The sequence below is a fragment of the Mustela lutreola genome, chromosome 6 (assembly GCF_030435805.1).
Source record: "Mustela lutreola isolate mMusLut2 chromosome 6, mMusLut2.pri, whole genome shotgun sequence".
Classification (NCBI taxonomy): Eukaryota; Metazoa; Chordata; class Mammalia; order Carnivora; family Mustelidae; genus Mustela; species Mustela lutreola.
Genome location: NC_081295.1, coordinates 86390423 through 86417507, shown reverse-complemented (window position 1 = coordinate 86417507; position 27085 = coordinate 86390423). Strand labels below are relative to the sequence as shown.

At 39.8% G+C, this 27085-nt stretch overlaps 1 protein-coding gene across 1 annotated transcript in view; it reads right to left on the bottom strand.

Moving 5' to 3' along the window:
- DNAH8 (dynein axonemal heavy chain 8) overlaps positions 1-27085 on the bottom strand; it is a 377764-nt gene that overhangs the window by 133826 nt on the left and 216853 nt on the right. Inside the window, exons 58-63 of the mRNA XM_059177846.1 lie at positions 21440-21549; positions 16735-16898; positions 15195-15387; positions 12542-12664; positions 10870-11000; positions 6129-6282 (exon numbers count right to left, since the gene is read on the bottom strand). Of these exons, the coding sequence (XP_059033829.1) occupies positions 6129-6282; positions 10870-11000; positions 12542-12664; positions 15195-15387; positions 16735-16898; positions 21440-21549 (875 nt within the window). The remainder of the gene's footprint in view (positions 1-6128; positions 6283-10869; positions 11001-12541; positions 12665-15194; positions 15388-16734; positions 16899-21439; positions 21550-27085) is intronic.

Genomic DNA, 27085 nt, shown 5'->3' with positions numbered 1-27085 from the left:
CAGAATGATTTCTTATTTCTTCATGATTTGGTCTGGGAAGATTATAAGTGTCTATAAATCCATCCATCTGGTATCCATTTCAAGTCAATCAAAGAAAGACAATTATCATATGATCTCCCTGATATGAGGAAGTTGAGAGGCAATGTTGGGGGCTTGGGGGGTAGGTAAGGAATAAATGAAACAAGATAGGATTGGGAGGGAGACAAACCATAAAAGACTCAAAAGCTCTTGAAACAAACTGAGGGCTGATGGGTGGGGAAGGAGAGATACGATGGCTGGGTTATGGACATTGGGGAGGGTATGCGCTATGGTGAGTGCTGTGAAGTGTGTAAGCCTGATGATTCACAGACCTGTACCTCTGGGGCTAGTAATGCACTATAAGTTAATAAAAAAATTAAAAATTAATAAAAAAAAAGAAATGTATCCATTTCTTCTAGGTTATCTAATTTGCTGACATAGAATGCTTTGCAGTAGTCTCTCTTGTATTGCTTTGATATTAATTGCAACTTCATCTCTTTTATTTCTGATTTTGAGTCCTCCCTCTTTATTTCCTGTTTAGTCTAGCTCAAGGTTTGTCCATTTTGCCTATCATTCCAAAGAACCAGCTCTTAGCTTCATTGATCTTTTCTATTGTCTTTTTAGTCTCTATTTATTTCCACTCTAATCTTTATTATTCCCTTACTTCTACTAACTTTGGGCTTTTTGTTTCATTTCCTAGTTCCTGTAGGTGCACAGTTAAATTCTCTATTTGAGATTTCTCATTTCTTGAGGTAAGGCTATATTGCCATGAACTTCCCTCTAAAAACCACTTTTACCACACTGCATGTTTTGGCATATCATATATGTTTTCATTTCTAGGTATTTTTTAATTTCTCCTTTGACTTCTTCTATGATCCAGTAATTATTCAGTAACATGTTGTTTAATCTCCACTTATCTGTAGTCTTTCCAGCTTTCTTCGTATAACTGACTTTTAGTGTCATACAATTGTGGTCTAAAGAGATGCTTAATATGATCTCAATAGTCTTGAATTCATTAAGACTTATTTTGTGGCCTAACATGTGATCCATCCTTGAGAATGTTTCATGTGCACTTGAGAAGAGTGTTTTGGGATGGAACATCCTATATGTATATCTATTAAATCCACATGGTCTAGCTAATCATTTAAAGAGGGTATTTTCTAAATGATTTTCTATCTTGATGATTGCTCCATCGATTTAAGTGGGGTGTTAAAGTCCCCTACTATTGCATTGCTATCAGTTTCTCCTTCTAGATATATTAATACTTGTTTTATGTATTTTGGTGCTCTTATGTTTGGTTCATATACATTTATAGATGTTATATTCTCCTTTCTGGATGGACTCCTTTTCATTATATAGTGCCCTCTTTGTCTTTTATTACTATCTTTGTTTTAATGTCTGTTCTGTCTGATTTAAATACAGCTATACCAGCTATCTTTTCATTTCCATCTGCATGGACTATCTTCTGTCCCTTCACTGTCATTCTGTGTCCTTACTTCTGAAGTGGGTCCCCTGTAGGCAGCACATAGATGGGTTTTCTTTTTTTTTTAATCCATTCAGCCACTCTTTGTCTTTGATTAGATAATTTAGTCCACTTGCATTTAAAGTAGTGTTTGATGGGTATGTAACCTAGTGCCATTTTGTTAACTGTTTTCTGGCTGCTTTCATTGTTCCTTTCTGTTCCTTTCTTCTTCTCTTTCTCTTATCCCTTCTGGTTTGACTACTTTCTTCAGTGTTACGTTTTGATTCCTTGCTCTTTTTCTTTAAAGCATTTACTCTAAGTTTATGCTTTGTCGATACTGCGAGGTTCACTTTATCATTTTATATATTTAACATTCTGTTTTAATTTGATAGAAACTTAAATTTCAACACAGTCCAAAATTCTTCAGTTTTACTACTTTCCCCCATGTTTTATGTTTTCAATGTCACACTTTACATCTTTTTATATCCCTTAACTGATTATTATGGTTTTAGTTAATTTTATCACCTTTACCTTTACTACCTTCATAGTAGTTTTAGTAGTTTCTTAAGTGATTAACACATTCCCTTTATTATTTTTATCTTTTCCATACTATATTCCATAATATACCATAAATATAGTAAATACCATACCATAAATATAGTAAATCCATTTACTATATTTATCTTTTCCAGTGAGATTTATATTTTTCTGTGCTTTCTTGTTATTAATTAGTGCCATTTCTTTTTAGAAGTTCCTTTAACATTTCTTGTAAAGCTGGTTTAGTAGGGATGAACTCCTTTAGCTTTTACTAACCTGAAAAACTATTTATCTCTTTCAGTTCTGAATGATATCTTTCCTGGATATTCTTTTTTTTTTTTTTTTTAATCTTATTTATTTATTTATTTGACAGACAGAGATCACAAGGAGGCAGAGAGGCAGGCAGAGAGAGAGAGGAGGAAGCAGGCTCCCTGCTGAGCAGAGAGCCCCAATGCGGGGCTCGATCCCAGGACCCTGGGATCATGACCCAAGCCGAAGGCAGAGGCTTTAACCCACTGAGCCACCCAGGCGCCCCCTGGATAGAGTATTCTTAATTGGAAGTATTTTTTTCCTTTTAGCACTTTGCATATATTGTGCCACTCGCTTCTGGCCTGTAAGGTTTCTACTGGGAAATCAGCTGATAACTTTAAGGAATTTTCCCTTATATGTAACAATTTTTTCTCTTATTGCTTTTAAGATTCTCTCTTTATCTTCAACCTTTAACATTTTAATTATAATGTGTCCTAACATGAATCTCTTTAGGTTCATCTTATTTGGAACTCTAGGCTTCCTGGCCCTGGATGTCTGTTTCCTCCCCCAGGTTAGGAAAATTTTCAGCCACTATTTCTTCAAATAAGTTTTCTGTCCTCTTTTCTCTCTCTTCTCCTTTGGTGCCCCCATAATGCAACTTTTATTCAACTTGCTGTTGTCCCATATATCTCTTACATTATCTTCATTATTTTTTTTCTTTTTGCTGCCCTGATTTTCATTTCTTTGTCTTCCAGCTTGTTGATCTGTTTCACTTCTACCAGTCTGCTGTTGAACTCTTCCTGTGTATTATTTTTAGTTCAGTTATTGTAATTCTTCAGCTCTGTAACCTCTATTTGGTACTTTCTTATGTTGTCAATATCTTTATTAAAGTTCTCATTTTGTTCATCCATTCCCCTCATGAGTTCAGTAAGCATCTTTATGATCATTAAGTTGAATCTTTTATCAGGTAGGTTACTTATCTCCTTGTCATCAAGGTCTTTTTCTGATGCTTTTGCTTTTCATTTGGAACATATTTCTCTGTTTCCTCATTTTGGTTGACTCTCTGTGTTTGTTTTTGTTTTCTCTGTGTTTGTTTCTATGAGACAAAACAGCTACCTCTCCCAGTCTTGAAGAAGTAGCCTTATGTAGGTGATGGAACTTCTCATTCAACATTGCCCTAGCTCTCGGTTGTCTGACAAAACTTTTTGATTGTCCAAACCACCTGATTTATTGTTGATATGCCCCTGTTGTTGAGGGTGCACCAAAACCAGTCAGTGTCCAAGGGGGAGGAATCTCATTTAGTACCTGGTTTCGGATTGATTGGAATGTAGACCCTCTGGCAACAGTTTTTAAACTGTGAAAATACATACAGTCCTGTTATGGCCACAGTCATAATGCCTGCTGTCCTCAGAATAGGAAATCTCTCCAAATCACAAAAGTTGGGGCTCCAGACAAGTATATAAACTCCTTCCCAGAAGGTCTTGTTGAACTATAGCAAGGCCAAGGGGTTGTGGAAGGATAGTGTCTTCCTGCTTACATTCCCTTTGAATGTCTTCTCAACCTTTAGATGTGTGGGAAACTGAAAGCCTGTCCCTCTTGTGGAAGCTTCAAGCTAAATATATAGGCTTTTTCACAGGAAGACTGGGGTTGTGTTACAGTCCCTCATCTGTGCAGTGTCCTGGGTGTGATGGTCTTCCAAGAACTGTCTTTACAAATGTTACATTCCTGTGGAGCTTAGGAATGTCAGTCCCCTTGGCTACCAGCATTAGGCAATCAAGTGGCATCCCCATGTAGATTGCCCATGCCTGCTGGCTTTAACTAGGCAGCTGGAGAATGTGTAAGAGGGGTACACTTGCCAGCTTCAGAAAAGCAGTAGGAAAAATGTTTTAACTGCATGCTTCCGTGGTCTTCAAGACTGCAGAGACTGAGTGCCTTGTCCGAGTGTATGCACCAGCTTTAAACTAGAGTGGAAGAATGTTTCCTCCTTTTGCACTTGCCAGCCCCAGCCAACGAAAGGGGGTGTCTCAACCTCCCAATGCTTGCTGACCTTACCTAGGGAACAGGTGAATTCCACATTAATGCTCACCTGCCCCAGCCAGTGAGCAAGGGATTGCTGCAACCCACGCTCTTCAACTTCAACAAGGTGGCAGAATAGTACTGAACACTCACTCACCCCAGCCTGTTTTAGTATGGTGACAGTAGGGTGCTTTGTCCCAGCTTTCTCATTTGTGCAAGAAGGGTAGGTAGAAAGTGCAAAACTGGCATCCACCAGCAACTTCCATCTCTGGGGAGAGTTTCACCTGTCCACCTCCATTTTGCAGATTAGCAAATGATTCTTCACATATGATCTAGGCACTTTGAAAGTGCTGGGGTTTTTGTTTGTTGGTTGGTTTGCTTGTTTGTTTTGCTGGGTCTTTATATGGTCTTTTCCATATAAGACTATATAGAAATCCATCAGTAGTGAATCTCAGTTTCTTATAGCATTTTGGGTCATTGAATGTCAACCCCAGTGGTTTTCTTTTCTTTTTTTCTTTTCTTCCCCCCATTGGTATTCTAAGCCAGACATTTCGGGGGCTTTTCTCTCTGGTGTATATTCCAGGTGTTGGGGTGCCTGATGTGAGGCACCAACCCGTCACTCCTCCAAATTTGTGAGAGCCCTCCCTACTGCACATCACTATGATAAGGGTGAAGTCTTTGGCAAGACTGTGTCTCCGCCTCTCCTACCTATCTTCATGTGGGTTTCTTATCCTTTGATGTGGAGAAGCAGCTTATCTAGTTTTCAGATCTTTTTCAGAGGGAAATAATCCATATGTAGATGTAGATTTGGTGTTTCCATGGGAGGAGGTAAACTCAGGATTTTCCTATGCCACCATCTTACAGAAGTCCTCTCTGAGGGAGTTAAGGAGCTCAGGCAGCAGCAAGCATTGATAGACACCATGGGGCAAGGAAGAGTTAACACAGTGGGTCCGACTTTGAGAAGCATATGTTTGGATGGCTAGCACTAGGCCACCCTCTGGGAACTTGGTTTTTGAATGTCTTCTCTATTACTAATTGAAAAGGCTTTTCTGTGCCTGGGCTCTTAATACAAACATTGTGATACATGGTGAGCATCTGCTTTCCTTCTGGGAGTCTGGAATTTTGGCAGCTGTGTCTAGGCAGGGAGAAATAACCAGACCAGACCCTGATAAAACTGTTGAACTCTGAATCTCCCACAGGCTTTCCTGAGTGGAAACACAGTGCATAAGTGACTGCATTTCACCACTGGAGGGGACTCACATCCAGTATCACCTTTTTGATGAGAACATACGAAGCATGAATTTCTCCAGATTTCACCTGATGTGCCTTTTTCTGCATTGATGTGGCTGTGAATCCTTGCTGTGCTGCTGTCATAAATCTTAGGAGTACAACTGTCTGCTGAGTCCCGTGAGTCCTTCTAATGAAGCACAAAGCATGTGAGTGGTCATGGGAGCGTTGACAAAGGTGGTGTCAGAAGAGATGACACAAACATCTACTTAGAGCTGGCAGAACTCTTTCATCTCTTTTATACTCCTGACTCTCAGATACATTCTGTGATTCTTCTAAAATAAATTACAGGACCAAATAGAAGACTGACAAAATAAGTAAGCAATCATATTTAAAATGGAACAATGCATACAAAAAAAAAAAAAACAACCTGGAGGTGGGCAGCATAAATTTCACAGGTTGTTTTAAACAAAATCTAGTATGTCATATACATGAATCCTTTCTAAAATGAAAAATGTATGTTAAGTGGCCTCGCTTATGAAGGGTTGCTGCTTTTTCTGTTCAAATATAATTTACATTTTTAAAAAATAGGAGCTTTTTCTCTCCTTTTGAGACCTACCTCCCCTGAAGATAACAGGTTGTTAAGATATTCCAGAAATGCCTCGTCTTTTATTTCATTGTCAGTAAAGATGAAGGTGATACCTTTTCCATCAGCACCAGCAACTTTGTACAGATATTTTAAATCATCTGTTAGATTATTCACATTATAAGACCTAAAAAAGGTGGTAGGAAATTTAAAATTAAAAATTTTATATACATATATAGTCATAAGTGTTTCAAAAGACAATATAACCCATGATAATAAGAGTATACTCTGCACCTGCTCCAAGAAGTATTAAATAAGCTTAGCTGCTAAAAAAAAAAAAAAAAAAAAAACCACAGAGGTTCGAGTGAAATAGTTGTATGTTATCATTCAAAGCAAGAATGTTTTATTTAACTTGAGAAGGGAGAAATGGGAATTTACTAGAAGTGACTCATGAAGAGTAATTAAAAATTCAGATATGAACTTTATTCTCAGCAAGCTGACAGTCTTCCACAACAGATTTTGTCCCAAGTGAATATATGTAAAATATTTAAAACTAATCTGAAACTTGGATGAGTGTGGATTGGTAAGAAAGTCAAGATAAATTATAAATAAAATTAGTGATAAATTATATATAGTGGTAATTTGTGTATCTCATTAAGTGGCTAAATACAGAGACAGCCTACAGAAGAATATGCATATGCAATGTGATATAAATAATTGAAATGTTACAATTATGTAGTTACAGATTATGACAAGAAGATCTTAGTCTTTGCTTTTCTGTTTACTCTGTTTCCTGTTGAATGTACATGCTCTTGGAGATGAGGTGATGTGCAGAAATAAAGCAGACATTTTCTGAAGTGTTGTGCATAAATCCTCATGAGTAAATCAACAACACAGACATCTTCACTTGAAGGAGGTTGTACAGTGCAGGTCACAGGGAGTTTAGTGTAAGCCATAGGGTCTAGCGGAAAGACTACCAGCATTCGAACCAGAAGGACCTGCGTTCAAATCCCTATTCTGCAGCTTTGGAAATGTTCCTTTACATTTCTCAGCTTCTGTTTCCTCCTCTGCAAAATGAAGATAGTACCTGTTTGTAAAGACTGTTGTGGGCATTAGAGATGATTTGGCTTAAGTGCACTCGAATGAATAAAGAGCTGATTTTAAAGTAGGAGAAGCAGCTACCCCCTTCTGAGGAACACTACAGTAACATGTCTTGCAGACTTGGGCAAGAGGAACTCCACTGAAAGGAGAATATACATGTCTTTTAAAATAATTGCCAAGCAGGGGCGGACATTCGCTAGGAGAAATTGGTAAGATGGCTTGCTGAGATGTAGTTTGGTTTCTGGAAACCACTCTGGACTTTTTCCTCCCCGCCTTGCCTTTTCTGCTCATTCTCCATTGCAAGCAAGTCCCCTTCCTCTATGTTGGGAGACCCCAGCATTCTTCCCTCAGTCATCTTTTCTTCTAGCCACACACCCTACTCGTACTCCTTATTACCTTGTATGTGTTCTCTCCAGTGAGCCATCTGTGCTGACATTTCCAGGACCCACTCCTGAACTCCACACCCATGAACTGCATGTGCTCAAACATTTCACTCGCCCCATGTACTGACTGAATTCTCCTTTTACCCGCCCACCCCTCCAAAACTGTTACTTTGTTCAACAGATAGTTTTACGGTGGTGTCGGTTAAAAGTACCCACTTGATAGTAAAGGTAGATAAGACAAAGGTTACGATGGTCCATCCGCAGGTTGCTTACAGCCCAGTGAAAGAGACAGAGGACCGAACAAGCATTTTTAGAGTGCAGTGTGATAAATACCACTAGAGAGACTAGGTGTGTCCTTCTAGACCTTATTTCCTCTTCTTTACCCCGTATCCAATCAGTTACTAAGTCCTACCAATATACTAGGTACTATGAGGTCCTACTTCAAATTTCCCCTCTGATTCCACTCTACTCCCATCTTCCCTGCCATTTTAAAATGTTTTCAGGATTTGTTTCGTCAGGTATGGTAAGAGACACAGACATGGAAAGGACTGCCACGAAGGAAGAAGCTTAAACTCACAGACACCAAGAAACAGGAGGGGATATTCCACACCACATAGGGCTGCCTGGGGAAGCACCAGGGTCAGTCAGGAGGTGGAAGGAGTGAAAGGAACCATGGGCAACATGGCCTTAACTGTGGTTTCCATGAGAAAGCCAAAGGTAGGCAGGCTAAGCAGATTTAGGACTGGCTTGTTTGAATCATTTCAATGGACTCTGGGGCACCGATGCTGTCCCTAGTTACTGGTCCTTGACTCTGGGGTGATTAGGGCAGAGCAATACTGCTTCCTGGCAGAGAATGCCAGATAGATGGGGTGGTTCCGAGTAGGACCTCTGGACTGGTTGGTTTACCTATGGAAGGCACAGTACTGGAACAAGTCATTAGCTGTCTCAAAGAACTGGCTTGCCCTGGGAGGGGCAGTCAGCAAGACCCCAGTTCCAGAGCATCAAGAAAAAAGAAAACAAGAAAATACAGTCAACACTCTGGTAAACTGGAGGACTGTATGTCTCACCTAAGGAGGCATGTTGTTCAGACCCAGCCACCTGGGAATGTAGGCACAGTGTTGCCAGATCTTCCAACTGTGTGAAGAGAAGTCCGAAATCCATTTTTTATGTGAAATCTCTCAATTTTTAAATGTTGACAGCTGATTTAATTTATCTCTAGATATTTAATGCTTTATGTTTTTTTAACTGCTCTTATCATTTGTACCTTACTAATTTTTTTTATCTATTTGGCAGCAGAGTAGTTTGTATAAATTAGTAATTTAAAAAGTGACCTAAAGTTTAGAAGGAACTACAAAAGGCCAAATGTTCAAGACAATCCTGAAGAACAACAAAATTGTTCAAAATATATTAAAACTACAGTAATTAAAACAGTTGTAATAGTACAAAGATAGATAAATCAGTGGAATAGACTGTAATCAAAGACGTGATCAGTTGATTGATGGGGAAGCAAAGACACTGAAATGTGTCAGGAAGAACATGACCTTGTCAATAATGGAGTTGAGAGTGATTGTATATCTATATCTTAACTCTTACCTCAGACTTTATAAGAAAATAAATTCTAGGTGGGTTATAGTTCTAAATGTAGAAAGAGCACATTTTGTTTGTAAATGTGAAGGAAATCACAGGAGATATCTTCATAGGTAAACAAAGGTAAACAAATATTTTTTAACAGAATACAAAGAACACTAAAAGAAAAAAAATTTGGTAACTTAAGTTGGCTAATTGAACGTAATAAAAAATGTAATTTAGACATAAAAACACAATAATAATAATAATAATAATAATAATAAAAGTAAGATCAGATCTACCAAGGGGTACGTGAGTAGCTCAGGTGGTTAAGAATCTGCCTTCAGCTCAGGTCATTATCTCAGGGTTCTGGGATCGAGTTCCAAATGGGAGCTTCCAGCTCAGCCGGGAGTCTCCTTCTCCCTCTCCATCTGCTCCTCCCCCCACTCATGCAGACGTGTGAGTGTGCTCTCTCGCTCACTCTCAAATAAATACATAAAATCTTAAAAAAAACAAAGTAAGATCCGCCAGGAGTGAAAAGGCAAGCCAATGACTTGGAGAAGATACATGCAATATACATTCTGACAACAGAATTAGATCTAAAACATATAAAGAACTCCTAAAAATCAGTAAGAGAAAGAATCACATCCTAACTGGGGAAAAAAATAAGCAAAGGACATAACACAGATCTGTCCAAACAGCCAGTAAGTTCTGAAAATGGGTTCAACATGAGCCATGGGAAATGCAAACAGAAGGCACCGAGACATAGCACTACACATCCACCAGCACTGCTCAAGCGAGAAAGACTCACGGTGCCGAAAGCGCTCCCGGATGCAGAGCAACTGAAACCCTCATGAACCGCTGGTGGAAGTGTAGGTGGAACTACTGTGGAAAACAACTCCTCAGGGGAACGAACACTAAATATATGTCCACTCCACACCCAGCCGTTCTATCTCCAGAACTGTACTCAGTCATGGGCAAGAACACTCCTTACAGCTCTACTTGCCAAAAAATCCCCACATATGTTTATCAATAGCACAGCAGGTAACAAATTGTGGTAAAATGTGAGAAAGTGGAGGTCTGTCCAGCAACAAGAATGAACAAACCACAGGTACATGCAGTACCATGGACGAAAGCCCCAAACACTATACAGGCAATAGAAACCAGACCCAAGAGTCGATTGCATAGCATTTGATAGATAGAAAGCTCAAGAATGGGGGCACCTGGGTGGCTCAGTGGGTTAAGCCTCTGCCTTCGGCTCAGGTCATGGTCTCAGGGTCCTGGGATCGAGCCCCACATCCGGCTCTCTGCTCTGCAGGGAGCCTGCTTCCTCCTCTCTCAGCCTGCCTCTCTGCCTACTTGTGATCTCTGTCTGTCAAATAAATAAATAAAATCTTAAAAAAAAAAAAAGAAAGAAAGAAAGCTCAAGAATAGGTAAAACTAAGTAGGTTTAGAAGTCAGAGTATGATTAACCTTAAGAGAGTAATGACTGGACAACCCTTGAGGGGTACTGCTGATATTTTAGTTCTTCATCTGTAGACTAACAACTGAGGTGTACATACTTTGTGACACCCAAGATTTGCATACATTTCCTTAAATAAGTTATACTTAAATAAAAAGTTAATTTAAAAGATACACCAAATTGTCATATTTTTCAAGTGAACATTTTATTTCAGAGAAATTAATTATAGAAAAATATATTTCTGGGTTTTGTTTCACCTTACCTGGTTAATGTAATCTGAAATATTTGATATCCAGCTATAAAAGAGGCCAATCTCGAAAGACTTTGTTTTCCCGAACCACCAACACCCACCAGCAACGCATTTCCACAGGATGTTCGAACTATTCGTGAAATCTGTTTGGGAATAAAACGGTATGTATTTACAAATAGAATTCAACTGTTCACATCTTCTTGCCCTACATGAGTCGAAATTTTGAAGGTACGTGTGCAGACTACATTGGACTTTTTCCTTTAATGGTTTATGTCAGTTTTTTAGTTATGCCTCCTACTGATTTAGTCAACTCAAATTCTTTCCTTGCCTGTCATGAAAGAGAGAACAAATTGGCTTTCCTACCTCCTTTTTCAAAGCCACTTTCTCCGTGCGTGTGTGTGTGTGTAATTTTGAATTTTATTATTTTCGGACACAAAGCATGATGGAGCTACTCTTCCCAATCCACAGAAAGGTTTGGATTATCCGCTTATTGTTCAGTCTAACACACTAACCTAGATAGACACCCTGCTCTACAATGAATATTACCTCTATTGTATCTCTGCCAATGAAAAAAATTTTAAGTACCCAAATTCTACTTACAAGAAAGGCAGGAAGGCATTTGTAGAAAACGACTTAGACTAGTCTTGTGTTGCTTTTCTATGGCTGATTTCCTTGATAAGGATAAGATTGGAATTGTGGCTCACATCTTACGCAGGCCATTGAAGACATTGCTAAAAAACTGCCTTTTACATTAATGCCACTGATTAAGATGAAAGTCTAGTTGGATCACTAATTTCATTATCATACTAAAAAGCTTTTTTTTTTTAAATGGAAATTTGACAGATGGCAGATAGTAACACGGTGGTATGTATTAATTCTATCATTATATTTTTTAATATGTTAACCACTTGGGGGGTCCAATTCTATCATTATATTTTTTAATATGTTAACCAGGCCTCCGAGACCTTGTCACAGCGAGTACGCAATAGTTACTTGTGACGTGGATAGATGTAAAACAGCCCTAGGACATCTGGAAATTCACCAACTTTGGGGAAGACAAAGTATAATAAACACAGAACAAACTGCCTCTTTATCAAACCTCCTGACACTGTGTTCAGACTTCCTGTAGAAACTCCTTTTCGATCTACACATGATACAAACGGCTCCTTTGGGTGTCGTTATCTAATTGGTTTCTGTTTTTATACCAGTCCTGTGCTCCCACCTTACTCTTTCCTCATCAGTTTGCCCATGATCTGTAAGCCAATCATGAAATTGACATTTTTAAAAGCATCAACTTTTCCGCTACAGGGAAGGGAACAGGATTCCCATTATACCAAAATAAAAATTGGACTACATATTCACAGGGTTCTCTAGCTTACTTTCTAGAAAGGAAAAACTCTGGACATGTCAAAAGCTCTGAATACAAAAACCCATCAATTTGTCCTTGAAAATCATCTGCTGTCATGTAGATGGATTCAGCTAAGGGGTTTCTGATTAAGCCTTTGTTTTCTGAGACAGTGAACAACCCAACCTACAGACATTCTTCTATACTCTGCCTGAAATTACTTATTTCTTCTCTCAAAACATCTGTCTGTGCAATTTACCCAGTTTTTATATGACCATATATCATATAATATATATGATATATTGATACATATATCAACAAATAGTCAATAGTTAGAACCTTAATAAGATGAGTCATTGCATCTTTAAAAAACACTAGATCAAGAGATGTTCCTCTAATGATTTCATTGAACTGTCTCTGGTAGAACTGGAGTTTTTCAGACAGGAAGTCAAAGGATGGGACCTGTGGGTACAGAGAGAGAAAAAAATATTTAAGAGCTCAAATCTATGAAATCACCAATTGTAAAGGCTCTTAAAAGTAATTCTAATTTTTTAAAAAACCTAATGGAGAGGTGGATTGGTGTCTCAGTTAGGTTAGGTTAAGTGCCAACTCTTGGTTTCAGCTCAGTTTGTGAACTCCAGTTGTGATCTCCAGTCGTGAGATCAACCCCTGCATCAGACTCTACACTCAGCGTAGTCTGCCTGAGACTCTCTCCCTCTTTCCTCTTTCCCTTCTGCTCCTCCCCTCTCTTGCACTCACTCTCTCTCAAATAAATAAATAAAGTCTTTTTTTTTTTTAAAGAATTTATTTATTTATTTATTTGGCAGAGAGTAAGAAAGGGAACCCAAGCAGAGAGAGTGGGAGAGGGAGAAGCAGGCTCCTTGCTGAGCAGAGAGCTTGATGCGGGACTCAATCCCAGCACCCTAGGATCATGACCTGAGCTGAAGGCAGACGCTTAATGACTGAGCCACCCAGGGGCCCAATCAATTAAGTCTTTCAAAAAATAAAGATAAAAACCTAATGGACTTCTAAATATCTTTCATGGATTGGTTGACTATAAGTTACTTCCATTATCAGAGGTCTGAAACTTTAACAGCATTAGCTGGTTGCCAGCATGAAATCATTCCTTGACCTTCCCCTTCAGAAACCCCAGTGCCAACTCCCACCCATGGGAACTACCATTGGAATATAACAAATATTTCTGTTTGTATTTGCTTTTTAATATTGTTTATGGATTTTTAAAAAACACACAGAAGTTCTACATCATTGATGTAGTCAAACAGTTTCTAAGTAAATACTTTGTTTTGCAAATATTTTCTCTCCCTTTAATTCTTTGACCTACATGCACTTCAGAAGTACTTTGTTTGTGACCCTGCTTAAAAAACCTTTTGTGGGGCACATGTGTGGAGCAGTCAATTGGGCATCAACTCTTGCTTTTGGCTCAGGTCATGATCCCAGTGTTGTGAGATTGAGCCCCACATCAACTATGCACTCAGCACTGGGTCTGTTTGGGATTCTCTCTCATGCTCCCTCTGCTCCTCCCCCAGGTTCTCACTCTCTCTAAAGTAAATTAAATCTTGAAAAAAAAATCCTTTTGGGGGGCACCTGTGTGGTTCAGTCAGCTGGGCCTCTGAGTCTTGGTTTTGGATCAGGTCATGATATCAGGGTCCTGGGATTGAGCCCCAATTTGGACTTTGTGCTGAGCGTGGAACCCACTTAAGATTTTGGGTGGCTCAGTTGGTTAAGCATCTGCCTTTGTCTCAGGTCATGATCCTAGGGTCCTGAGATCAAGCCTCACATCAGGCTCCCTGCTAAGTGGGGAGCCTGTTTCTCTCTACCCCCTGCTCATGCTCTCTTGCTCTCTCTCTGTCTCTCTCTGTCTCTCTCTCTCTCTCAGAAAAGTAAATAAAATCTTTTAAAAAAAAAAAAAAAGATCCTCTCTCCTCCTCTCCTTCTGCCTGACCCCCCTCACCCACACAAGCATGCATGTGCATGCTCTCTCTCTCTCTCTCTCTCTCTCAGAGGGAAAAAAGTCCTTTTGGAGTCCTGTTCAAACTTCATGAAATCTATATATTACCTATACATTAATTTTACATACCTATACATTAATTTAGGGAGAATGATGTGTTGACTTAAGTCAAGTTTTATCATGTTTATCCCTAGATGTTTAACATACTTGTTGTTAAATGAAGTACCTTCCTATTATAGTTTCTATTGCACGATTGTTGGCAAGAGTTGGCAAACTTTTTCTGCAAAGGGCAGGATTAAAGCTTCCTGGACCATATGGTTTGTCACAACTATTTCCCTCCACCCTCATAGTGCAGAAGTGGTCCTGGGCCATCGGAAACAAATCCACATGGCTGGGTTCCAATACAACTTTGCCTATGAACGCTGAATTTGAATGCCATATAATTTTCACATGTCCCACCATATTCTTCTCTTTTGGATTCTTTTTCCACCCATATAAAAAATGTAAACACCCTACCTAGCTCACAAATTTCACAAAACACAGGCAGAGGGCTGGATCTGGCCCAACAACCATAACTTTCCAGCCTTTCATATAGAGGAAAGTTACTGAGTTTTTTATTTCTATCACACTTGGTCATCTTACTGAACTATTAAGAGTTAAAACAGATGTTCAGTTCTTTTCTATTATATTAAGAGATAATCACCTCACCTGCACACAATACTTTTGTTTTTTTCTATCTTTTTTTTTTGTCATTTGTTTCATTGCCTAGAACTTTCAAAACCATACTTAATAGTAGTGATAATAGGAGGCATCCTTGTCTTATACTTGACTTTAATGAGATTGCTTCTAAATTACACTGAAATGTTTTACTTCCTAAATTACACTGAAATATTTTTCTTGGATATGAATCCCAACATATAACTAATGCAGAAGTTCCAACTCCATGGTAGGACTCCAGGGTGCTAAGAAATATACAGTTAGGTGCTTGATTGAAAAGCTCTTTTCAAAGGAGAAAATAAATACCAGTTCATAAATTTTGGGCACTTCAAATATGGTGTCTTCAGGCTCATCACCGGTTGGTTCAGGCATCTCATGGAGGAAATCCACAAAATATGGTTCAGGAAGAATGTACGATGTCACATCTGGGTTAATATTCTCTTCAACTGCTCGAACAAGATGGATATTAAACCACTGCTCATCTTCAGGTGTTATAAATCTGGGAGAGAAATACAGGAGTAAATACATAAAATATGAAGGCATCTTTCCTAATTGAACATGCCTGACCTCCCTCTACCTCTTAAGGCCCCATCCTGCACCTCGGGCTCCTCAGAACAGGAGGACAGAAAAGGATGTAGCTCCATTCAAGAGAGTTATAACACTGAGTATTACTTAAAGAAAATACTGGCAAAGAGTCTCTCCTTGATTAAAATCTTAGTCTCCTCTGAATCCTCTTACCAATTAGGCCTTGACTTTTGGACTTCTGTGTCTTTCTTTGCATTACCCAATTGTACCAAGAATCCTGTCAAGTGGGTTTAATCCCAGAATCTCCCACTCCCCATGATCTGATCACCCTCCAATATCTGACCAAATTCCTCATGTCCCATCACCACTCCCCACCCTCCCCATGTAACATCTATTCACCCTAGTCTGTTTTTGGCAAGAATCCTATTAGGTCAATTTAGCTAGAATCCCTCCCTTACCTTTGATATATCCTTTCAGTAGTTTATAACCACCGACCTACCCTAAACTTCTCCATGGCTATAAATTCCCACTCTTTCCTTGTCATATTTGGAGTTGAGCTCAATTTCTCTCCACAGGAGACCCCATCGCAGTGGTCCATATACCCATTGCCAATAGTCCTGAATAAAGTCTGCATGCCTTATTGTTTGAACAGGTGTCATAAATAATTTTTTTCTTTAACAATACAGATGAGTCACTTAAGTGCGGTCAAAGGTTCCTAAGATTTGCAATAAGAGTGCAGACTGACATTAAGTAGTGGGAGAGCGCCCACTTTCTGGTTTTGTGAGCACACAGCACAGGTCCTTTTCAGACCTACCAGTATCAGAGGGGGAAGAGCATTTGTTTCATTTGTTTCATTGTAAATCTATCCATAGCAGGGGGACCAACATGTGAGAAAAACTACATATGTATGTGATGTTGTGATAATCCCTTACAGCTTTGCAAGATCAGCATCACCATCCGTATTTTAAACGGGAGGAAGGGGAGGCTCAGAACTATGACTGAGCCTATGTTCCCAGATTTCACCAAGTGAAAACTACACAGAGCTCAAACATTTTAGAAAATATACATAACTAAAATTCACCTCTGAATGTTATCAGATGATGTGGTCATTTAAAAAGATGTGTTATGGAGATAATACTCAAGTAGACTGGCTGAACATTTTTCAAGAGGACCAGCAAGTGGGAAATGGCATCAATGATTCACGAGCCCCAGAGCAAATGAAGACAATACTCTAATTATTTGAGTAGATAATGCAGGAATTGGGTCACACAGCATCAACTTTTTACATAGTACATTTAAACTCAAGTGCTACGATATATACCTGTCTGCAATTACTCTGTTGCACTCGTGTTTGAAAAGTGAAAGGAGAATAGATATCGAATCACACTCCTCGGCTTTTATGGTTAACATTCCTTGCCAAATTCTGGAAAGATCTCGAAGATTGAAAATGTAATGAAATTTAGAAGGCGTTGGCAGCATTTTCATCTAGAGATGGAAAAAAAATGTATTGCTCTCAAGGTGCTTCACAGATAAAACTAAAAGATAAAAACAGTTCTTTAGAATTACTTTATTTCACAAATTTCATTTTAAATGAAATCAGCTGAGTAAATAAATCAAGATTAAGTTTATATTTTTGTTGCAGCGCTGATAAGAAAATCACATCATAAATAAACCAACATAGAATTTCAAAGACCATAAGCTCTTGAATCAGATCCATTCGAGAGTAACACTCTAGATGCCAATGCCAATGCCCGTTCCATCAGCATTAGTTGGCTTTGAACAAGTCGCTTTCCCCTGTATTCTAAAAAACTATGTGAGTTGTGGGAATGACCATTCCTAATCATTGTTAACCATATTAGTGTGTATGTGGAAATACATCATAACAAAAAACTGGGTGTGAGCTTGTTGCCACACAGTTAAGAACAATGAAATTTCACTTCTAAAGTCAATAACGATCATTTCCATAGATTGCTATAAGGTCTTTAGTATATTTGGATTTCTGTCAATATATCATAGTCTACATTTCATTGTGGAGATCCAAACTCAGTCAGCATGCTTTCACTTATCTGTCTACCCATAGTAAGTTGGCAGGCAACTGTGAAATGCAGCTGTAATAACTAGGTAGCTTTTCTGGGTTTTGAATCCAAACAGGCAAATCTATACCAACGACACATTCTTGTGTGGAGAGATACTAGTCAACGGATAAACTTGAGGTTTACTAGGTGTGGGAAGCATTGCTGGCCATGTGTAAAGATTGTAAATGATACCAATAGCATCATTTTGAGTATGCAAACAATAATTCTGGAGATTCAAAGTAAACTCCCCACATGATTAATTTGGGAAAGCAAAAAAAAAAAAAATATTTTTTAAGGACCTATTCATGGAATATGCCCTTTCTACATTGAAAAAGTAGCCCATTGAGCTTATCGCAGAATCATTATAGGCTAATTCCCTGTGTCAGTTAAAACAGCAGGTAGCCAGGGAAGACAGAATGAAGACAAGTGTTATTTTAGCAATTATCCTTCAATTTCCCTCTTTGCTCAGTTCCATTCCCAGATAAAATATGCATTCTACTCACCAAAATGTAAGATTATATTACAAATATGCAGAAATAAAGGGCTCAGGCTGTGTGAATACTGCTTATTTCTTTGCTATGAAGGACCTCCGCTGGGACAGCCATTGAGGCAATCATTAAAGAGAATTGAATAAATTCCTTTTTTTTTTCCCCCTCTTCTCACCTGTTAACCTGCTTCTTTCACTTTAATTTTTGTCAATTCCTTTCTTTTCTCACCTGGGCTTTTCCTTTAAAGCTTTGCAAAGTAGGGGTGCCTGGGTGGCTCAGTTGGTTGAGTATCCAATCCTTGATTTCATCTCAGGTCATGATCTCAAGGTCATGGGATCCAGCCCCATGTCTCCCTCTGTCCCCCCACTCTCTTTCTCCGTCTTTCTCTCAAATGAATAAATAAATCTTAAAAAGATAAGGCTGTGTCCAATAATATAAGGATGAAATGGTATACAAGGATTAAAAGTGCTTTGGAAGGATGAGAGGTTTGAAGAAAAGATACAAAAAAGGCTGCTTGCTGTTTATTTGGGGGTAGGGAAGGGAGAAAGATGTATTCATTATTCAGTGGCTATTTTCAAGTACTTCCTGCTGTCCTTAGGAAGATACCATGGTAACTAAAAATATAGCATGGTAACTAGCAGCTCAATCCACTACCATCAGGGAGCTTCCATTCTAGTGGGGGAGCCTGACAATAAATAAATAAGAAGCAAATATATCGGTAAACAAACAAGTTGACAAAAAATAATGATAAAAGTCATGGTCAGAAAAAATAAAAGTATGGTCAGGAGACAGATAATGACCATTGGGGACCATGGACAGTTACTTTAGAGCCTACCTGAGAAAGCCCCTCTGAAAGTAAGAAGGATGAGAATGACTCAAAGTATGATGGCCCAGAGGCGCAAAAAATGTGGGGTGTTGAAGGAACAGCAAGAGGGCAGAGTAAGATGTATCCGGGTTTCACTCCAAGTCTAACTGGGAGCCTCCTGGTGGTTTCAAGAAGTAATGATCTCTGATTTACTTTAAAAAAAAATTTTTTTTTTTTTAGATTTTATTTATTTATTTGACAGAGAGAGAGAGAGAGAGAGCAAGAGCAGGGGCGAGCAGCAGGCAGAGGGAGAGAAGCAGACTCCCCACTGAGCAGGGAGCCTGACATGGGGCTTGATCCCAGGACCCCAGGATCAGGCACCTCTGATTTACTTTTTAAAAAAGCATTATGTAAAGAACATGCTCTAGGATGGCAAGAAGAAAGCAAGTCACTGAATGGTCCAGAGGGCAGGTGATTGAAGCATCTATTGGGGCGAGGGGGTCACTCTGAGATGGCAGAGTGCTCAGCTTGGGACTGTATTCTGAAAGCATGGTAATGGAGACTTGCTGAAGAACTGGAAGTAGAGGGGCAGAGGAGACAAACCAAGGATGGCAGCAGTTTCCTAGTCTGTGGAGGAGGATCAGTGTTGTTGCTATTAACCAAAAAGATGCCAAAGTCTGAGTCAAGGTCATATTGAAGCTCAGTTGGATTCTGTGGAGACACGTTAACTTTAAGATGGTTATTGGACATCTAAACGGCAATGTCTACTAAGCAGTTAGAAACCAGTAAGGAGCCAAGCAGAGAGGCCTGGACTGGACACTGATTTTGAAGTCATCAGCATGGAGATGGTGTTTAAGGCCCTGAAGCTGGAGAAACCATCTGGGTGAAGAATGCATACAAGGGAGAGGTTCTAGAGTCGAAATCGGGCGCACTCCAGTATCTAGGGGAAGGGAAGGAGAGGGGGATCTTTATAAAAGTAACTTGTCAAGTAGAAAGAAAACCAAGAGCATGAGGTCCCTTGGAAGCCAAGTGAAGAAGGTGTCAAGAGGGATAATTTAGGGGCACCTGGGTGGCTTAGTGGGTTAAGCCTCTGCCTTCGGCTCAGGTCATGATCTCAGGGTCCTGGGATCGAGTCCCACATCGGGATCTCTGCTCAGCAGGGAACCTGCTTCCTCATCTCTCTCTCTCTCTCTGCTTGCCTCTCTTCCTACTTGTGATCTCTCTCTGTCAAATAAATAAAAACATCTTTAAAAAAAATAAAGAGGGATAATTTATGTCAAATGCTGCTAAAGGGTCAAGTGAGAAGAAGAAATCACCCCTTGGATTTATTTGGCAAGACTGAGGTCTCTGGTAACCTTGATGAGAGCAGTGGAATGAAAGCTTGTGCCATACAGGTTAAAGAAGTAAAGAAAGATGAGAAAGGAACCAGTAAACACTTGTATAACAAAAGAACCTTTGATGGAAAGACACCCAGAAGGCGAAAGCTTTTCAGGAGAATATGTATATAATCTCCTTACTGTGAACAGTAGCCCCCTGGGAAAACAGATGGGTCTTACCACAGAAAATTATCTCAGACACTCAGCCCCTGCCATTCATTTTGAAGTTTCCTTACAAGAGGCAGAACTGCATGTGCAAAGACCCTGTGTTGGCAAGGAGAAGGCCCTGCAAGGAACTGGCCACTACAGGGCACTGTGTGGACTGAGCATTTCATAAGAAACACCCAATTCCTCTCCTGGTAATTCTCTTACCCAGAATTCCAGGAATCTGAGAGGTTGGCACCCTCCAGGTTTTACCAGGACATAAACTTCCTCCAGGAAATGTGTAATTGGCCTAATGAACGTTTTTTAGCAAATACCTCAACTTCGTTCTAAGCATAGGTCTGAGATGTCACAGACCTACACTTAATTGCTTTTTCATGAGTCTGCTTTAAGTCATCTGGTGATAGCTACAGGTTTGCTGAGTTTACTTAGGAGACTGACCTGTATATTAAAATCTAGACTAGGGGCACCTGAGTGGCACAGTTGGTTAAGCATCCGACTCAGGTCATGATCTCGGGGTCGTGAGATCGAGCCCAGCGTTGGGCTCCACACTTAGAGTGGACTATGCTCGGGACTCTCTCTCCCTCTCCCTCTACCCCTCCCCCTACTCTCTAAGGTAAATAAATAAATCTTAAATATACATATATAAATATATATATACATATATAAAGAATATATATATATATATATATATATATATTCTTTTTTGTGAAATACATTTCTATCCATCTAATCCCCGCTCCATCTCAGAGACTCATACAAGTTAGACTTTAAGTCTCAGGTAGCTAAGAACATCCTGAAATTCATGCATTCAGTCAGCCAGTAAACACATGAGTGTCTGACATACAAATCAGAGTAACAAGTGGAAAAGCAGTGTTCTCATTTTAGCAAAATTCTACTTTATCTTATAGTAATATCTCATACATATGGAAAGCAACTTCCAGCCAGAATATTTGCTCCCTGGAAGGAAAAAGTGTCATAAATCTATTCGAGCACCTAATTTGTTTTTCCCCCATCCCCCCCCCCCCCACTACTCCATGATGTGATTATAAGCTCATGAGCCATGAGGTGAGAATGGACAGCTGACTTTCTGTTATTACGGACAATAACGCTTCTGTACCTTTGTCCACTGCCATAGCACTCTGCCTGCTGAGACTAAATTTGCAATCATATCACATACTTCAGGTTTGAACTTTCTGCAAGGATCAAAGTACCCACAGCCAATAATTCCTGGAAAAGAAAACAAGATTGAAGGCACACACTTACGAAAAGATTACAAGGCGCATGTTTATCCTGGTGAATAAATCATGATAAGACTGAGTAAGCTGGGTGAGGTTAAGAATTTGTCTCAAGGAATCAGCTAAGACTGGAGGTCAGAAGTGGGGCCAGCAAAGCTAGTGTGCAGCAGTAAGCATTTTATATGTATTAACTCACTTAATCTTCCCCACATCCTATGGAAAAGGATCTCAGAAAGATATTATCATTATTCCCATTCTAATATGAGTTTAGTAACTTGCCCAAGGTCACACAGCTTGTATGTGGGTGGATCTGAAGTTTGAAACTAGGCAGCCTGGGTCTGGAGCCTACAAAACACTTGCCCTGAAGCCTACAAAACACTTGCCCTGAAGCCAACAAGAGCTGGAAAAGAATTTAGAGACTTCTTGCTCGTATCACAGATACGGAGACCAGATCAAGACAGGGAAGGCAAATTGTTCAACATCACACGGATTGGTTGTTGACAGAATTGGAATCAGGACCCACACCTTGGGACACTCGCCTGGGCTGGTGACGCCCCTAGGAAACACTCAGCACCATGACAATCGGACACAATCCCTCCTCACGAAGGACTGGGTTGTACATTTATAGACGGTCTCTAAATTCTCAGTGTTTTGGGTTTTAAACTACAAAATTTTACAGATTTTACTCTACTTCACTCTGGTGAGCCTGCATGTCGAATGACGCTTTCAGTTCTGAACATGGTATTTTCAGAGGAACACAAACAGGAGTATGTGCTCAGGGACACAGAGAAGGTTTACAAAGGGAGGACCAGCTAAAGAAACTGGGGTCATTCACATGGATGAAGAAGAGTAGCCCCGAGGGAATATCAGATTGTCCTGTAAAGCCAGGGTTGGTTGTGTCCAATGCCTACAAGGCCCTTTTGCTCCCTGAATCCCCATATTCTAGATCCCTAACTTCCTGTGGGCCAAGTGTTCTGTAAGAAGCTTGGTGTCTGGAATCGAAAAACAGGATTAGCGCCACACCTCTGCCATGCTGGGGCAGTCATTTTACTTCTCTGAGCCTCAGTTTCTCGTTTCTTTCTATCTTTACTTTTCAGTATTAATCACACGGAAGCATGTATAAAATAGTTTAACAAATAAACGCTCACATAGAGTCTACTAGATTGAGAAACACAACCTTGCCCCCACACAGCAGAAGCCCCCCTTTGTCCATCCCCGTCCACAACCCCTTCTTCCTCCCCGGGCAGCCACGACTCTGACCTGGTGAGAACCTGTGACTTGCTTTTCTTTGTAGCTTTTCTGCTTAGGGTTTTGACCTTGAACCTTTTCTTTAACTTCAACTTTTGAAATTTAATTGCACATCCTCTCACGTATTCCTTTCTGACTTGCTTCTTTTACCCAAGATACTCCTGGACTGAAGCCACGTGGGAGCCTGTAGCTGTGTCTATTCGTGTTTGTTGCTGCATAGCATTAAGCTGGGTGCCTACACTGTCATTTATTGACGCAATTTCTCCACCAATAAATATTTGGATTATTTCACGGTTTTTGCTATCATGAACGTTGTTCTATAAATATGCTTGCATGTCTTCTGGTACACATACCCAAAATCAAGTAAAGATGGTTGAAGGGTTTAACTATGAGAGGCAAAACTGTAATGTCTGGAAAAAAATACAGGCCAGTATCTGCATGACCTCTGGGTAGGAAAGGACTTCCTAAATGCAACTCAGAATGTGCAAATCATTAAGGAGACAAAGGATAAAGAGGTGTATGCCTGGGAGTGGAAGTGCCGCAGGTGTCCGCACGTTCTGCTTTACCAGCAGTTAGGTCCAGTCATTGGTGCTTGTCCCAATGAGACACCAGCGTGAGTGTCTCAGTTCTCGTGCGTTCTCACCAATGCCTGATTTACAAATCCAGTGGGTATAAAATGGTATTTCCTTGGTGTTCTAAATTTGCATTTTCCTGAATATTAGCATGTCTATCATCTTTACATTTGTTTATTGGCCATTTGCTTTCCTCTTCTAAAATGCTTGGTTTTATGACCTTTGGTTTTATGCTTTGGTTTGGTTTTTATGTTAGGATGTTTGCTTTTCTCTGATAGATTCACAGGATTTCTTTAAGTGTTCAGATTACTAACTTTTTTGTTTTACTATAGGTGTTGAAATTTTTTCTTCCACTTTTGGGGCTTGTCTTTTCAGTCTTTAATGTTGCTTTTTAGACAAACAAAAGATCTTATTTTTAATCTAGTCAAGCTTGTCATCTCCTTCCCTATGGTTTATGCTTTCTGAGTCTCTCTTAAAAAGTTCTTTCCTGGGGTGCCTTGGTGGCTCAGTGGGTTTAAGCCTCTGCCTTCAGCTCAGGTCATGATCTCAGGGTCCTAGGATAGAGCCCTGAATTTGGCTCTCTGCTCAGTGGGGAGCCTGCTTCCTCCTCTTTTTCTGCCTGCCTCTCTGCCTACTACTTGTGATCTCCATCTGTCAAATAAATTAAAAAAAAAAAAAAGTTCTTTCCTGGAGGAGGAGTAAAGATGGTGTTGGAATAGGGGGACCCTGAGCTTGCCTCAACCCCTGAACACAGCTAGATAATTATCAAATCATTCTCAACACCCAAGAAATAGATCTGAGGACTAAGAGAACAAACTGCACACCTAGAGATAGAAAAATGTCTACATCATAGACTGTAGGAACTGCTGAAAGGTTATCTATGAGGAGGAAGAAATGTAGGTGTTGCAAAGGGGAGGGAGCCCTGATCAGAGAGAGAGGAGTGAGAAAGAGAGAGAGAAAGAAAGAGTGATGCAGCAGGCAGAGGATTGCACAATAAAAACTCTCCAAAACCAGACTGGGAAAAGGAGAGGAGCTGACTATCACAAATCTTTATAAATGTTGAAGCCCAAAGTCAGAAGTTCTAGACATCTGCACCATCGCTGGGGTCATGCATGGTGGGCTTAGCGCTAGTCTGGTGGAGAAGGAGGGCAGAGGCCCGGGACTGTGCAGTGTAGTCTGAAGATCCCCGGGGTCACTTGGGGAGGCACAGTTCCCCTTCTTGGGAGTGAGTTTCGGAGTCATGGCATGACCTCTCTGGGGGCAGAAGAGCTGGCTGGAGCCAACATGCTGGTCTGTTCGCTAGCACAGGAACAGAGATGCCTGAGGAGGGCAGCAAGGCTTGGTGCCACCATTTTGCTGCATTTTACCAAAAATCCCAAACCACTGCGTGGTCACACGACTGCTTTTCTGGGACACACCAGCACCAGCCATAGCATGGCGAGACCCTCCCCCAGAAGATCAGCATGGGTTTGTGCAATGAGAATCCCTAAAAAGTTTTGAAAACCAGCGAGGTGCCCGAGATAAAACACGGGAGTTCTATGCTGCCTAGCAGGCAGACAGCTGGGACACAGACAGGGTGAAGGCAGGGATCTGACAGAAGCTGGGGACCCCAGAGAAGTGATTATTTTTCTGCGAGGGCTTCCGGAGGTGTGGTGGGCACGTACTCCCCACTCCAGAATGAGAGAGTGGGACGATGCCATTCCCTGTCCCCTACCCATCCCAATAGGCACTAACCAACTTCAGGGAGAAACACCGTGCCCCTCAGTGGAGGCCAGAGATGCTTATACGAAGCCCTCACCCTGGTACCCTGTAGGTGACTCTCCACTGTGACTGAGAATCAGTGCAAGCAGGCACACAGTATACACTGTCTACTGACCACACAGTGCTGCAAAGATCTAACAATTGTAGGGGCACCTGGGTGGCTCAGTTGGTTAAACATCTGCCTTTGGCTCAGGTCATGATCTCAGGCTCCTGGGATCAGGTTCCCTGTTCAGCAGAGAGCCTGCTTCTCCCTCTGCCTCTGCCTGTCACTCTGCCTGCTTGTGCTCTCTATCTCTCTGTCAAATATGTAAATTTTAAAAATCTTTAAAAAAATTTTTAAAGAAGAATATCTAATAATTATAAATACTTATGTCCCCAATTTGGAGTGCCCAAATATATAAGCCAATTAATAACATTAAAAAACTCATTGTAATAATACAGTAATAATAGGGGAAATTAACACCCCACTTAACTGCAATGGACAGGTGATCTAAGCAGAAACTCAACAAGGAAACAATGGCTGAGTGACACATTGGACCACATGGACCTAAACAGATATATTCAGAACATTTTCATCCTAAAGTAGCAGAATACACATTCTTTTTGCATGTATATGACATATTCTCCAGAATAGATCATGTATTGGGTCACAAACCAGCCCTCAACAAGTACAAAAACATTGAAATCATATCATGCATATCCTCAGACCATAATGGTCTGAAACTTGAAGTCAACCACAAGAAAAAATTAGGAAAGACTACAAATATATGGAGGCTTAAAAACATGCTAGTAAAGAATGAACGAGCCAACCACAAAATTAAAGAAGAAATAAAAAATTACATGGAGGCAAATGAAAATGAGAACATGACAATCTAAAACCTTTGGGATGCAGCAAAAGTGGTCCTAAGGGAAAGTATATAGCCATACGGACCTACCTCAAGGAGGAAGAAAAGTCTCAGATACACAACCTAAACTTATACCTAAAGGAGCTAGAAAAGGAACATCAAATAAAGCCTAAAACTAGCAGAGGAAGGGAAATAATAAGGATTAGAGCAGAAATAAATGACATTAAAAAAAAAACACAGTAGAACAGATCAATGAAAGAACTGGTTCCTTGAAAGAATTAATAAAATTGATAAACCCCTAGCCAGATTTATCAAATAGAAAAAGAGAAAGGGCCCAAATAAACAAAATCACAAATGAAGAGATCACAACCAATAGCACAGAAATACAAACAACTATAAGAAAATATTATGAGAAATTATATGCCAAGAAACCAGGCAATCAGGAAGAAATGGACAAATTCCTAGAAACATATAAACCTCCAAAACTGAAGTCAGAATAAATAGAAATTTTAACCGCTGCATAACCAATGAAGAAATTGTATCAGTAATTAAAAATTTCCCAACAAACAAAAAGTCCAAGGCCAGATGGTTTCCCAGCAAAATTCTATCAGACATTTAAAGAAGAGTTAATGGCTATTCTCAAACTGTTCCCAAAAAATAGAAATAGAAGGAAAACTTCCAAACTTATTCTACAAAGGCCAGCATTATCTTAATTCCAAAACCAGACAAATACCCCACTAAAAAGAAGACTATACCTGATGAACATGGATGTAAAAACTCTCAATAAGATACTAGCCAATAAAATCCAACAGTACCTTAAAAGAATTATTCACCATGATCAAGTGGGATTTATTCCTGGGCATTCTTCTAAATGCTTTTTAAGTCTTTAATCTGTCTGTATTGATGATATGCCTGGCGTGAGGTAGGGGTTCCATTCCAATTATTTTCACATTAAAATTACTACATATCCCATTACTATTTACTGAAAGTCTGCCCTTTCCTTTTTTTCCTAATCTTTAGTACTTGCTATTTCAATTAATGTACATATATGCATGGGTCAGTTCCTCTTGTATGCCTTGATCTATATAATTTTTGACAAAAC